Source organism: Micromys minutus (genome assembly GCF_963924665.1).
Source record: "Micromys minutus genome assembly, chromosome: 13".
Lineage (NCBI taxonomy): Eukaryota > Metazoa > Chordata > Mammalia > Rodentia > Muridae > Micromys > Micromys minutus.
The window spans coordinates 36,412,855-36,425,849 of record NC_137982.1 but is presented as its reverse complement, the minus strand read 5'-3'; the positions used below and the strand labels follow the sequence as shown (position 1 = coordinate 36,425,849).

Here is a 12,995-nt window from a genome sequence, read left to right as displayed (position 1 = left end):
TGAGTTCAACTATTCCCACACAGTAGGTTTTTTTTTTTAATTCTATACTTCTAAACATAGAAGACAAAATTTGAAGGATATAGAGTTATTTTGTAGCAATAATAGTTAAAAAAGAAACGTTGAAAAAAGTACTGTGAATTCAAGTTAAAGAGCATAAAAAGTGTTTTGGGATCATCTCTGTTCCAGGGGAATGAACATTAAGAAAGATGTCTGAGCAAATAACCCTGAACCTGGAGAGCCTCACATCACACTCCCTCTTTTCTGCACTGGCTTTCTTCACTGCTTTGCATAGATACAATGTAGATCAAAAGGAGTTTCATTTTATGATTAGAAACCTGTTCCCTGACATTGTTTTACCCACTTGAAAAACTCAAGGCTATAAATGGCAGATATCTGTGTTAACTTCCTCAACGTTTTTGAGACTTTATTTGTTTTGAATTTTATTTTGCTTTGAGATGGGACTCTTAGTATGCCCAGGCTGGTCTCAAAATCCTGGATACAAGTGGTCCTTCTGCCCCAGCCTCCTGAGCAGATGGAACTGCAGGCACCTCCACTATTACCCGGATGACCAATTGCAAACTCTTCATCATATGAAGAAGCTTTGGAAGAGATATAAAAACATCCATTTACATGGATAATCCTTTCTGTCCAGTTACATTACTCTACCCAATTACCTTCTAAAAACAAGCAAGTTTAACTGTGTCAAATAGATTGCTCTATGTTCAAATGACTTACAAAAGTACAGTTGTCTGACAGGTTGAAAGGGCTTTGTACACGTAAGCACAGTCAACATGAAAGTGAGGCAAATGTGAGCCGTGTGCAGACACAGGGGTCAGATCTGTCTTAAAAGCTGAGAAAAAATGAGATTGTGCCCATCAAAATGTTAAGTTATTTTTTTTAATCACATTAAAGCTCCATTTATTTTGAACACATTTTAAAACACATTTAAGTTGGGCATCCAAGACAAAAACCTCTCATGTCTTAACCCAGCCTGACCCTAAGCCACTTAGCAATACAGCAACAATGAAAGGTTACACCAGATTATAAATTAGGGGACCTCTATGGCAACTGAAAGGAGTGACAATGAGACAAAGGGTGTATATAATTTCTTTACTAACTATGCTCTAGGCTGATGATGTTATGTTTTCAAAGTATATGAGGTAGAAATATATATGTATATACACATAGTGTATGAATATGTATACACACTTACCTTTACACACACACACACACACACACAATTCCAATACTAAATTAGACTTAAGTACAATAAGTAGAAGCAAACACAGTTGCATATGTCATTGGGGTATGACTGTCATATGCCTTGAATCTGTGAGAAGTGATGGGTAATTCTGCCCTAAGCCTCTGTTCTTAGAAAAGCAATGGGACCTGAAGAGCGTTCGAGTGGAGAACAGAATGTAAGATGCTGTCTGTGTTCTATGAAACGCCACCCACTTTAGTACAACCTCTGCTGCTATAAATCCAGGTGAGGATGGTTACAGACTGCAGCTAACACCAAAGGAGATCCTCTCCTCATCAGTCAGAATCTGAATTTCCAGGGCACTGTTTTCTTCCCTGTTCTCAATCTTTTTCATCCCCAAGCTCCTCCCAGAAACAATCACAATTTATAAGTCACCAATTGATTGCCTGCCCCAGATTTAGACATAGTATTCTACTTGAAATCCTACCCTATAATCTGGATGTACCATTCTGTTATATCCCATAGACACAAATGTTATATCCCTTACCCCAATAATTGTTAGACATAAAAACTGGTGCACAACGTTTATATGTGTGCATGTATAAATAAGACTCTCTCTCTCTCTCTCTCTCTCTCTCTCTCTCTCTCTCTCTCTCTCTCTCTCACACACACACACACACACACACACACACAGTCTACTGCTGTGATGGTGCAACATGACTAGAGCAAGTTGAGGCCAGAGTTTCTTTGGCTTCCACTTCCATTTCACTGTTCATCATGAAGTCTGTACAAAAACTCAAACACAGCAGGAAGCTGGAAGTCGAAGCTGATGCAGAGACCATAGTTTGATTTCCAGAACCCGGTCAACTGGCTTACACCTACCTGTGACTTTTAACTCTAGTTGATCAGAAGCCTCCAGACTTCATGGGCATCATCATTCATGTCCACACACAGGCACACAAGCACACAGAAACACAGACACACATGCACAATTTAAAAATAAACATAATTTCAGAGAAAACAACTAGTAAATATTTAATTTGGGGTATAACTATGCCATATATGCCACTATATGTGGCTATAACCATATACCTGAAGGAGACACATTTATAAATTAAAAAAAAAAAAAAAAACATATTTTGGCTCACAGTTTTGGAAGCCAGGAAGGGTCTGGTTGTTTCTGGAGAGGGCCACCTGCTTTTCTGTGAGTAGCAGAGGAACATTAAAGACCAGGTAGTGTTTGAAGAATAAAAGCACATGTCCAAGAACGAGGGGAGGTGATGGCTTTCACACCACTGGGAGGAAGCCACAGGATGGAACCCTTATGCTCCAACTACCTCTTAGGACTCTGCTGTTGCTCAATACCAACACATTTGCAATTACACTTTATCATGAGCTTGAAAGGGACAAACCACATCCACTCACCACAGAAAGCAAACTGTCAGAAAAATCAAATTCCCCAGCCTTGAGAATGTGGCCCCTTTCAGTTAAGTGAGCAATATACTAGCCTTCGTACTTACAGGCTTCTCACAATGAAACTGTCCATCTCAATTAATTCAGTGGGTCTCAAGAACCAACCAACCAACAAATAACAGTAACAACCATGAAGGTCATGCCTATGGGAAGGGGACTTGGAAGGAAGATGGGACAATAATGGGAAGAGGTAAGAATGTACTTTATTCACATGTGAAACTGTCTAGAGCAATCAATAGGATTTCAAAAATAAAGCAGTTTTGACTACCCTCAGCATTGATAAGAACAGCATTATTCTACATAAGTTTAAGACATAAACTTTATAGACATTTTACATGATACATTGGATAGTGATCATTTATTGACTAGTACTTGATAAAAGATTTATCACCTCACCTGCCCAGCAACAGCCGTGAAATAAGTCCACATGGAGTCATCGGCAGGGGAGTAACTGTCAGAGTATGTAAGGTATCCAGGGTAACCACCAGAGAACATATTGGGACCTGCCCCTGGCATTGGCTGGCCCATTTGCATTTGCATCCCTGGAATCTGACCACTGAAGTTTCCAAACTGTTGAATGAAAAGAAGAGGTTAGTGACAAAAAGTTACGCTACAAAACTTGGCTTAAAGGAAATCATTTATTAGAAGTCACCTGAAAACTAAAAATCCAGTAACCAAATCTTGCAAACATATTCACTACTAATGCTTAAACTTCAAGATAACAGAAGCCCTGTAGTAAAACACAGTTCATCAGCATGTTGCTTGACATGTAAACATAACTATAAAAGAGTAGTTTCAAGCCTCTAATTATGGGAGTATGTGTAAGGGAGAGGGTTGGGCATGTGAGCGCAGATACCTACAGAAGACAAAAGATATTTGATCCTCTAGAGCTATAGTTACAAGTGAGCTGCCTAAGAACTGAACTTGGGTCCTTTACATGAGCAGTATGTGCTCTTAACCACTGAGCCATCCTTCCCCTAAGCCTGTAACTCCTAAGAACTTTAAAGCTGTGGTTCCAAGCCTTCCTAATACTGTGATATTCCAATACAGAGATCCTCAGGTTGAGATGACATGGAACAATAGAATTATTTTCACTGCAACCACAAAACTGTAACTTTGCTACCATTATAAATTGTTATATAAATAAATGTTGATTTTGGATGGTCTTAGGCCACCCCAGTGAAAAAAAATCATTTGACCCTCAAGAAAGTTGTAATGCACAGGTTAAGAACAACTTCTTAAAAAGAAGAATTTAAGTGTGATTTTAAGGGAAACGAAACAGACAAAAACAGAAAGCAAAACCTTGGGGTTTCACCTGTAACAAACTAATAAGTCTATTTCCAGATATGGTCTTAGTTGAAACCATAACCTCAACATGGGAAATCAGAGCTAGAATCACAGAGCTGAAGCACTCTTCACTGTATGAAATGTTTTTTTCCACAAAAAGTATAGTGACTAGGAGAAAATAAAAATATGATTCGAATCAAAGTCCTCTTCCAAAACAGCCTGAAAATCTACAAAACGAAAACATGGTGGACTGCTAGCAATCACTGGGGGCGTTAGTGCAGCCTAAGTACTTCCACCTTTTGTGATGATTTTCATCTCTCTGTGAGATACAAAATGTCTGTCCTTTCTCTCTTTAAGGATCTGAAACTTCAAGGATTCTGGAATGGGCCAGGTGTTCAAACACAGTCTGACTACTGACACTGCCCACACACTTTTAACTTTTGTTAAGGCCACAGTCTATGGTCTTTTTACTTGAAATAAAGTTGAATACTTAGAAAATCATATTACATTGCATTTTTCTGAGTCCGGAGAAGGAAGAAGCGTTGAGGCTATTATTCAATTTTGAGCAAGAGATGTTTTGCCCTGAGTCTTTGCAGCTGGAGCAGCAAAGATTGCCAGAGGGCAGAAAGAAAAGAATGGAAAGAATGAAGGAGAAGCAGACCTGTGACTGAGGAACCTGCTCAGGTGACTCTGGGCTGTGGTAAAGCAGAAGGCAGGGAGGAAGCAAAGGAACTGTGGGAAATGCAATCAGGAAGGGGACAGGAGTCTGTGACCCTGGCACCACTGTACCCTTTGGAATGAGTTACTAGAATCAATCATAGCGAGTTGAGATAAAACGCCCAACAATTACGGGTGTGTCTCCAAGATGAGTCCTTCCTTGTGCCAACACTTCTTTTTTAAGATTTATTTTTATTTTATGTGGTTTTTGCCTGCTTGTATGCTGGTACGACACATGCAGTGCTTGAAGAGGTCAGAGTGAGCATTGGATACTTTGGAACTGGAATTATAGATGATTGGGAGCACTCTGAGAGCATCCTTGTGGGTGCTGAGAATCTAATGCTGATCTCCTGGAAGAGCAACCAACGGTCTGAACCACTGAGTCATCGATAAGGCTCGCTTGCTTTAATATCTTTGTCTCTTCATCTTCCAATCTGGATTTCTCACAAATAAAAGAAGTTCACATAGTATTCAGGTTGAGTCATCAGGCAAAAAACAAAAAACAAACAAAAAAAAAAAAAAAACTACAAAGAAAGATTCCAAGTACAATCCACGAAGGAAAGAGAAAAAGAGACAAAAGCCTCTAGAGGTTTGGAGAAAACAAAGGAGCAGAATCTAAAGCCAAAAAGAAAAGTGGAAAGGAGTATTTCAGTGCTGCCAGCCAGGGGTGGCCTTTTTGGTGGACAATATCATCAAACAGCTAAATCCAGCACCTGGGACATAAAACAACCATTCGGCCATTGAGGAGCTTTACAATTGCCTGGAGGAAGCATCCAAAGGATTTATCTACACATACACTGCCACCACCAATCAAAGGGCTGCCCCGATTAACAGAGCTTTATTAATACAGCAACAAATTACAAGCTCCACCAGCAGGGATGAGCTGTCTAGTAAATCTTCTGACACGTGGCTTCCAGTGGAAGTTCACTGACCAGTTTGCTTGATTCTTGAAGAAGCTGTGGATGCTTGACTTACAGCATAATACACTAAGAAGGATTCCTTCAAGGCAGTAAGTTTGATTTGCTCCCCACTTTATACCATTGGAAAAGGACATGAAAAACCTGCCTAACCTCATCAACTCAGCTCTCAAGAGAACAAAATCCTAAACTAATAGTTGAAATTGGCAAGTTATGTAGCTTCTTTATGCTGGATGTAGCTCACAATCAACTTGAATACTTTCCAAAGGAGATTGAAAACTGCACCCAGATAACCAATCTTGACAGGAAACACAATGAACAAATAGATTTCCTACATACAATAGGAAATCTGTTCAGCTTAAACCATCTTGGCTTGAGATACAATAGACGGTCAGGAATACCCAGATCATTCGCAAAATGGTGAAAATCTAAGAATTTGAACTTAAAAAAATAATAATGACATTTCTACACTAAAGAGACTTACTCTATCTTATAAAACTGAGTAGCTAGACCTTATCTAGAAATCACTCCCAACTATATCCAGTGGGTTCATCTCAGTTTTCCACAATTTATTCCCTCCGCATAAAACACAGTCAAATCAACAAGAACTCATTTTGGAATACTCTCCTTAAGTAAAGAGTAAATTAATTAAGTTGAATATGAAGGCAGTCAGTTAACATCGCTTCTTTTAGATTTGGGAACAGTTATCTCAGGGGATGTGTCTGAACTTGTCTTGCACGAGGTTCTAGTATTGTCAAACAATCATCCAAAGATGCTTCCCCACAATTTTGGAAACCTTAGGAACTTTAGAGAATTGGGTCTAGAAGAGAACAAATCAGAACCCTTGACCAATGAAATTACTTATCTTAAGGATTTACAAAAATTGTTTTTGACCACAAGCAGTGGACCACTCTTCCTGGCGACAATTGATCACCTAATCACTTGTCAATCCTGTCATCCTCAGAAAAGACCTGCTACTCATCTTCCTGAAAAATCTAGTACCCTGGAGAACCTGGGACTACATTTGAATGACAAACACAACCCGCACAGCCTTCCCTTTGAGCTGGCTCTCTGCAGCAAACTTTCAATCATAAGTATTGAGTACTATCCCCTCAGTCACCTTCCACTTCAAATTGTTGCTGGACCATCTTCTTTTACTATTCAGTTCTTACAGATGTAGAAGCCACATTGGATCATGACCAGAAACAAACCCCTGAACCAACACACCTTTCAAAAGCAGACTGTATAATCAATCAGTCTTTCATATCTACATTCTCTATATATTTATGTGCGTATTTGTATAAGAACAGATTTATAAATATTGTTTTAGTTGTTTCTGCTAATAGAGGAATCAACCATTAATACTTCTTTAGCCATTAAAATAAAAGCCTATGCCCCGCCCCCACCATGCACACATATGCAGATGTGCAGCCTGCTCTTCAGGTAGATCCCAAACAACTGGAGTGGGGGCTAACCCAAAAGCTGCTGACTGTCTGTGGGACATATTCTTCTTCCTGAGCTGCATTGTATGGCCTCGGTGGGAAAGGATGCACCCAGCCCCACAGAGACTTGATGTGCCAGGGTGGGGTATACACACAGGTGGAACCTCCACTCTCCCAGAGGAAAGGAGGGTTGGGGGTAAGAATTAGGGGAAGGGATGACTGTAAGGAGGAGCAGTAAACAGGATGTAAAATGAATAAATGAAAATGTAAAGAAGACAGCACTTACAAGTTTTCTTTGCTACATTTTGGTTGGTGTTTTTCTGTTGTGTGATCTGATAGTCCAGTCTATTTAAAATGTTGAAAGCAATTTATGAAGTTACTGAATTTAAGGGACAAAGAACAGTTAGATATGTTGCTGTTAGAAAAATGCCCCGCCCTTTTTTGCAACTATACATACATTTTTTCCTTATCAACTGCCAAATCTTTATAAAAGAATGGACCCTGAGGATAGAATCTTTTCTTAGTTTGAAGTCAGAATTTTTATTTTAATATATTTATAGTTAAAGTAAACCCCTGAATTTTTTTATTGTTTTGATTTGCTGTTTAATTGGTCAGATCTGGAATTTAAATCCTTTCTTAAATATTTTGAAAAAACTAATTAAAAGATACTTCTTTGTTTATTTGTTCAAACAACTAGCAAACTAAAAATACACACTCAGAAATGGAAAGTTCCATTAATTTTATTCATCAGATGAACCATAGAACAAAATGTCTGAAGTGGATCCTTAGGATGGAGGAATTGTGACATTTCCTGGTATAAACATGTTTCCTTAACTTGCAACAAGGAAAGCGGGCTTTTCTGTTTTCCTTTTTTTTTTTTTTTTTTTTTTTTCTTTCCTGCAAGTTGCAGAAATTTAACTTGAGAAATATGACAAATTCCACCTAAATGCTCATTCTATACATGAATCTACAATTGTGTGTGTGTGCAATGATACAGATGAACACCTTTCTTTAAAGACTTCAGTGTATGTGTGTATCAGTGTTATTTAACGATGTGCTGTGGTTTTATACATTGACCCTCCTTGTGGATAGCGTTCTGCAGTATCTGTGTGTCTGGACTATCATCGCACTGTGTGCTCTATGCCTGCTGAACTACAAGCATTTTCTCTGCACATGGGGAACTAGTCTCCAACAGTTCTGTTCAGTGCCATTCCGTTTAGTATCAGCCTTCCTTTGTTGCTAGGTAGCCATACACTTAGGAAAAGAAGCTGTACAGACGCCATTGGTACTGTGGGTATTGTGTGAGGTAGGTGTGTACTACTTGATACTATTTTATTTTTCTCTCCACTTTTAGGACAAGCAAAACGGTAACTGTGTGCTCCCTATGAAGTACTCTCATTTTTGGTAGTAGTGTTCATTTAAGTCCATTCTGTATATTTTATGGAAGAAACTCACAGAGCAACTATATCCTAAATACAACCGTAAAATAAACCTCTCATATGATGAATAATTGTTACATATAATTATATGATTCTGCTTGGGTTATTTTGGTTGCTTGGTTGGTTTGAACCACTGCCCCATTTTGTTGGGCACTGTATTTTAAACAACTTTTAAAAATTAAAACCATGTCAACATAACTATTTGGACATTTGCTTTTCCTGGCACTCAACCTCAGAAATGGGTTTGGGGTAAATCTGTGTTTATAATTATCAAATGTATAAGAAGCAACTAAGAAATGAAAGGCAAAGACAGAAAAAATTATAGTTCTTGACTGTGCAATAAAAACTATTTCAGATGTTCACCATATTTTCACCAAGTAATATACTTTCTTCTGTGGATTATCAGTTAAATATGCTTATATAAACATGTTTATAAAACAAATTAATTTTTTAGTTCAATGGAGAACTCATATGTTTGTGTGTTTAAAATAAATTTCATATACAAGTGTACTTATTCATTAAGAAGAGAACTGAAACTTTAGAGGTAGTGGTCTAGTATCTTTACTTGAAGAAACAGTTTCCCCAAATGAAAATATATAAAAATTGTAACGATTTGGGTCCCTTACATTTATGTGTATTTAATGGTTAAAATTTACCAAAAACAAATGTTCTTCTCACACTTACACTACAATATGTATGTTTATTTATTTTGGTTTTTTTCTTATGACCAAAATAAGAAAAAAATCCCTTAGATCACATACAATTTTATTAGTACAGAAATAATGAAATATTTGAGGATTCTTATTTTATTTTAGTCTTTGTACATTTGAGGGACAAGACTTTGTACTGTGCCTGAGAATAGCCTAGATCCCATTGCAGACACAGGCTGGCCTTGAACTCTCAACAATTCTGCCTTGGCCTACCAAGTGTTAGGTGACAAAGTGAGCTACCACGCTCAGCTGGTTCTAGCTGGGTTTGATTCCTTGTTTACTAATTTATACAAGGTCTCACGAAGCTCAGATTAGCCTCAAACTGAGAATGACCTTGAACTCCTGGTATCCCTGCCCCCACCTCTCAAGTGCTGGGATTTCAGGCCAAGCTAACAGCCCAGTTTATGTGGTTCTGAGGATCCAACCCAGGCCCTTAAGTCTGCCTGCCAAGCAAGCACTCTACCAACTTAACTACTAAACAACTAAACTCAGCTACCCTTGATAATCATTAAAGAAATGAAGTACCTTAGGTAATAAGGTGTATTTCCTAGCAGAAAACACTTTCTTATTTTAAATATAACGAGTATTAAAAGGCGGACTAATAGCATTACCTTAAGGACATTCTCAGTACCTTTAAAGGACTGATGAGGGGTGTATATTGGAAAATGCATGAGTCTAGCTAGAATTCAAGCAAGTAACTACAAGCAAACCAGTTTTAGTAATGTGTGTGCTGAAGGAGAAGGCCTAGTACTAAAAATTACTTTTAAAATTAATCACTTACTCCCCGGGTAGGAATTATTTTTTGAAGTCCATAAGCAACATGCCAAAGTCTATTCCTATCTGTAACAAAACATTAATTTCTCTTTTCAGTGAACCACAAATAGCAATAGGCCTAGGAAATTTGTGACCACTGCACAGCCCCACTTGATAGCCCACCTCGCTGTGCAGATCATTGACAAGGGGAGTGAAAGTTTAGCTTCTTCCGAAAGAGGGGTTTGTCTACCACAGGTCGCAATAATTACATGTAACTCTCAGGTACTGAGGATGACATTACAGAAGTGGGAACAGCCATTCCCCTCCAAATCGAAGTCTAGAAAATCAGGTCGCGCTTGGTACTATAAAAAAGTTTAGCAGGCACTGAAAGTACTTCTCCCATTTTTTTTTTCATAAGCAACTAAAAAGACAAGATATGGTTATAAAAACAAATAAAAAACCAACTCAGGAGGAAGACAGAAATGCTACTTAAGTTGAAGGAATAAATCACAAAAGGTAACTGCAATAAGACGTGGTCTTTTGCTCCTCCATTCTAAAAACAAAATCTAGAAAACACAAACACTTCACAACACCGGTTGGACAAGGACGTTTCTTGAGGCTCTGGACCAGACGCCAGCTCTCGGTTCTCCCCGGAGCACGGGGCTCCGCCCAGCCCCAGCTTCTTAGCACCTCAGAGAGTCGGGGCGTCGCCTGGTACCAGACAGGGGTCACTGCCAGGGCCACAGGGTCATGATGCGGCCCGTAGGGTCGCCAACATCTAGTGAGGACTTACCGCCCCACTGTATCCCGGGTAGGCCATGACCGGGCGATCGAAAGTCACGCGTCACCAGTAAGTCAGCGTCAGCGCTGCTGCACAAGGGTGTGCGACAGGTGCGGAAGGTCCGAGCGCTGTGCGGCGCACCTCCGCTCGGGCGAGCCGGCTCCGCCCGGAGTCCCGCCCCCGACCGCAAGCCCGCCCCTGACCGAGCAAGCCCCGCCCATCTCACCTGTGATTGGCTGCAGCCTGTCTCATGGATTTCAGTCCATCTTTCCTACTGGTTCTTTCAAGTTCTTACCAGAAAACTCCACAGTTATTTCCCCACCCTCTGAGGACAGCTTCTCCAGGCCCGTCAACTCCTAGAGTTTCTTTTCTCCATAGAAACCCCAAACCCACCAGGTGATGACTTCTTTTAACTTCTCGGTACATTCTTTGGATTAGAGAGTTGCAACTTTGTAGTTGCTCACGGTTCTACGTAGTGTGGATGCAGCATCAGAGCTTTGAAACCCTGACCGTAGCTATGCCACATTTGATGCCTGATGTGAGAAATGTTATCTGTAGTTTTGTAGAAAAATGGTGGTCAAAAAGTAGCAAATAAAAAATATCGAGTTGAATTTGATGTTTGAATAGATTTTAAAATATCTGTATGTCCCCAATACTGCATAAGAATACACTTCTATTTTTTTTAGAATATTGCTTACATGCGTCCTCCATATTATTTAGTAACTTTACCAGTAATTCAACCTTTGAGAAAAATCTTAATATGTGATATCTGATTATAAACATCAAAAGAACATCTTGGATTTTATCATTTGGCAAAAAGGAACGACAAGCCAGATTTTCTCTGAAATTCATGAATTTTGTTTCTCCAAGTGTAGAATTCAGAAAAACAGGGCAGCTTTAGAACTTATAAACAAAAGGAATACCATTTTGATTTCTTTCTGAAAAAGAAAAGGAAGTCCTAACATTAAAAAAAAAAAAAAAAAAGGACCGTCAAAGAATGTTAAGTATTACCAGAGGAAATCAGCCTTGCAGCACTGAGTAATTTAACAATTGCTCCGCTGCACTACAGCCGGAAGAACATTCTGGACCTTGTGAAACAATTTTATCAGAAAAGGCAGAAAGAAGCATGTTGCTAATATCCACCTTACTATTGAGAAAGCATAAATTCTGCAACACTAGCTACTTATTTAGCTAATGTTGGGACCTACTAGAAGAGAAGTGCAGTACAAACCTGCTTGACAAAACGACTGAGAGTGTGACTCGGTATGTACCCGGTGATTCTATTAGCAGAGGAAATCTATGCCAAGTTGTGTTTTGATTGACAAGCTGTACATTCAAAGTGCTTAGGAAGGGTTGTTTGTCATTGCAACACTAATCCCAATTTAAGATCAGAATTCTTCTATACCTTCTTTTTATCAAAGTAATTTCATTGAAGCATTCCCTTTATGTATGCTGGGAGTCAGATCTCCATAGGTCTGTTAAATGTCTACATGTCTATTTTCAAAGATAGTGTTTTTCCTCCAGGACAAATTTTGGACTTCTTTGTTAACAGCTCTTTTAAAGAGACTAAGCTTTCCTATACATGGACTTCCTGCAGTTTGATAGCAACCCCAGTGCTTATGTAATTGAGTGCTCTCAGGGACGCTCCCCCTGGCCCAAGGGAGCTTTGCCCAGGCCCCTATTATACTTTCAGCAAGGAAGCCCTTTGTTTCTGACCCAGGAATTCCATGCCTCCGCCAACTTGTATGAAAAACTGGCAATCTTGTTAGCTTGCAAGTAGGACAAAATACCAAATGCTGACAATGTAACTCCCTTAGAGAAAAAGAGGTAGAGGGAGATACAGAAAAGGTTTTCAAATCCACAGCCTATAGCAGGCTTTCTAAATCCAAAATTTAAGGTACAGATGTGGCAGGATTATAAGCTCTGTTGTGAAAGTTTCACTTTAGCCCACAGGTGTTTTAAATAGTAATAACATCTTTATGACCAGTTAGCATTGTATAGGAAGTAGTGTCTTATGGAGACTGTTCCAGATAATTATGGAATATTCCACAATACCATCGAATTAATATTTATAATGTTACGAAGAATATTCCATATTGTTTGGTAACTTTACTAGATATGCATATTCACTAAATGTGCGTGTGTATGCCTTAAATCACATGCTTCGCTTTTCCTAAGCTGTTCACTGTTCAGCAACACAGCTTTCTGTGTAGATTGAACACCATTAACAGACACTGTGAGTTGTAAAGTGTTATTCTTCAATACAGGACTACAT

The 12,995-nt window shown here is 39.0% G+C and overlaps 1 protein-coding gene across 1 annotated transcript in view; it reads right to left on the bottom strand.

The window, feature by feature from the left end:
* The window catches only part of GCA (grancalcin), a 30,698-nt gene extending 19,825 nt beyond the window's left edge, over positions 1–10,873 (bottom strand). Inside the window, exons 1-2 of the mRNA XM_080927285.1 lie at positions 10,733–10,873; positions 3,071–3,244 (exon numbers count right to left, since the gene is read on the bottom strand). Of these exons, the coding sequence (XP_080783411.1) occupies positions 3,071–3,244; positions 10,733–10,759 (201 nt within the window). The 5' untranslated portion in view covers positions 10,760–10,873. The remainder of the gene's footprint in view (positions 1–3,070; positions 3,245–10,732) is intronic.
* Positions 10,874–12,995: the final 2,122 nt, after the last annotated feature.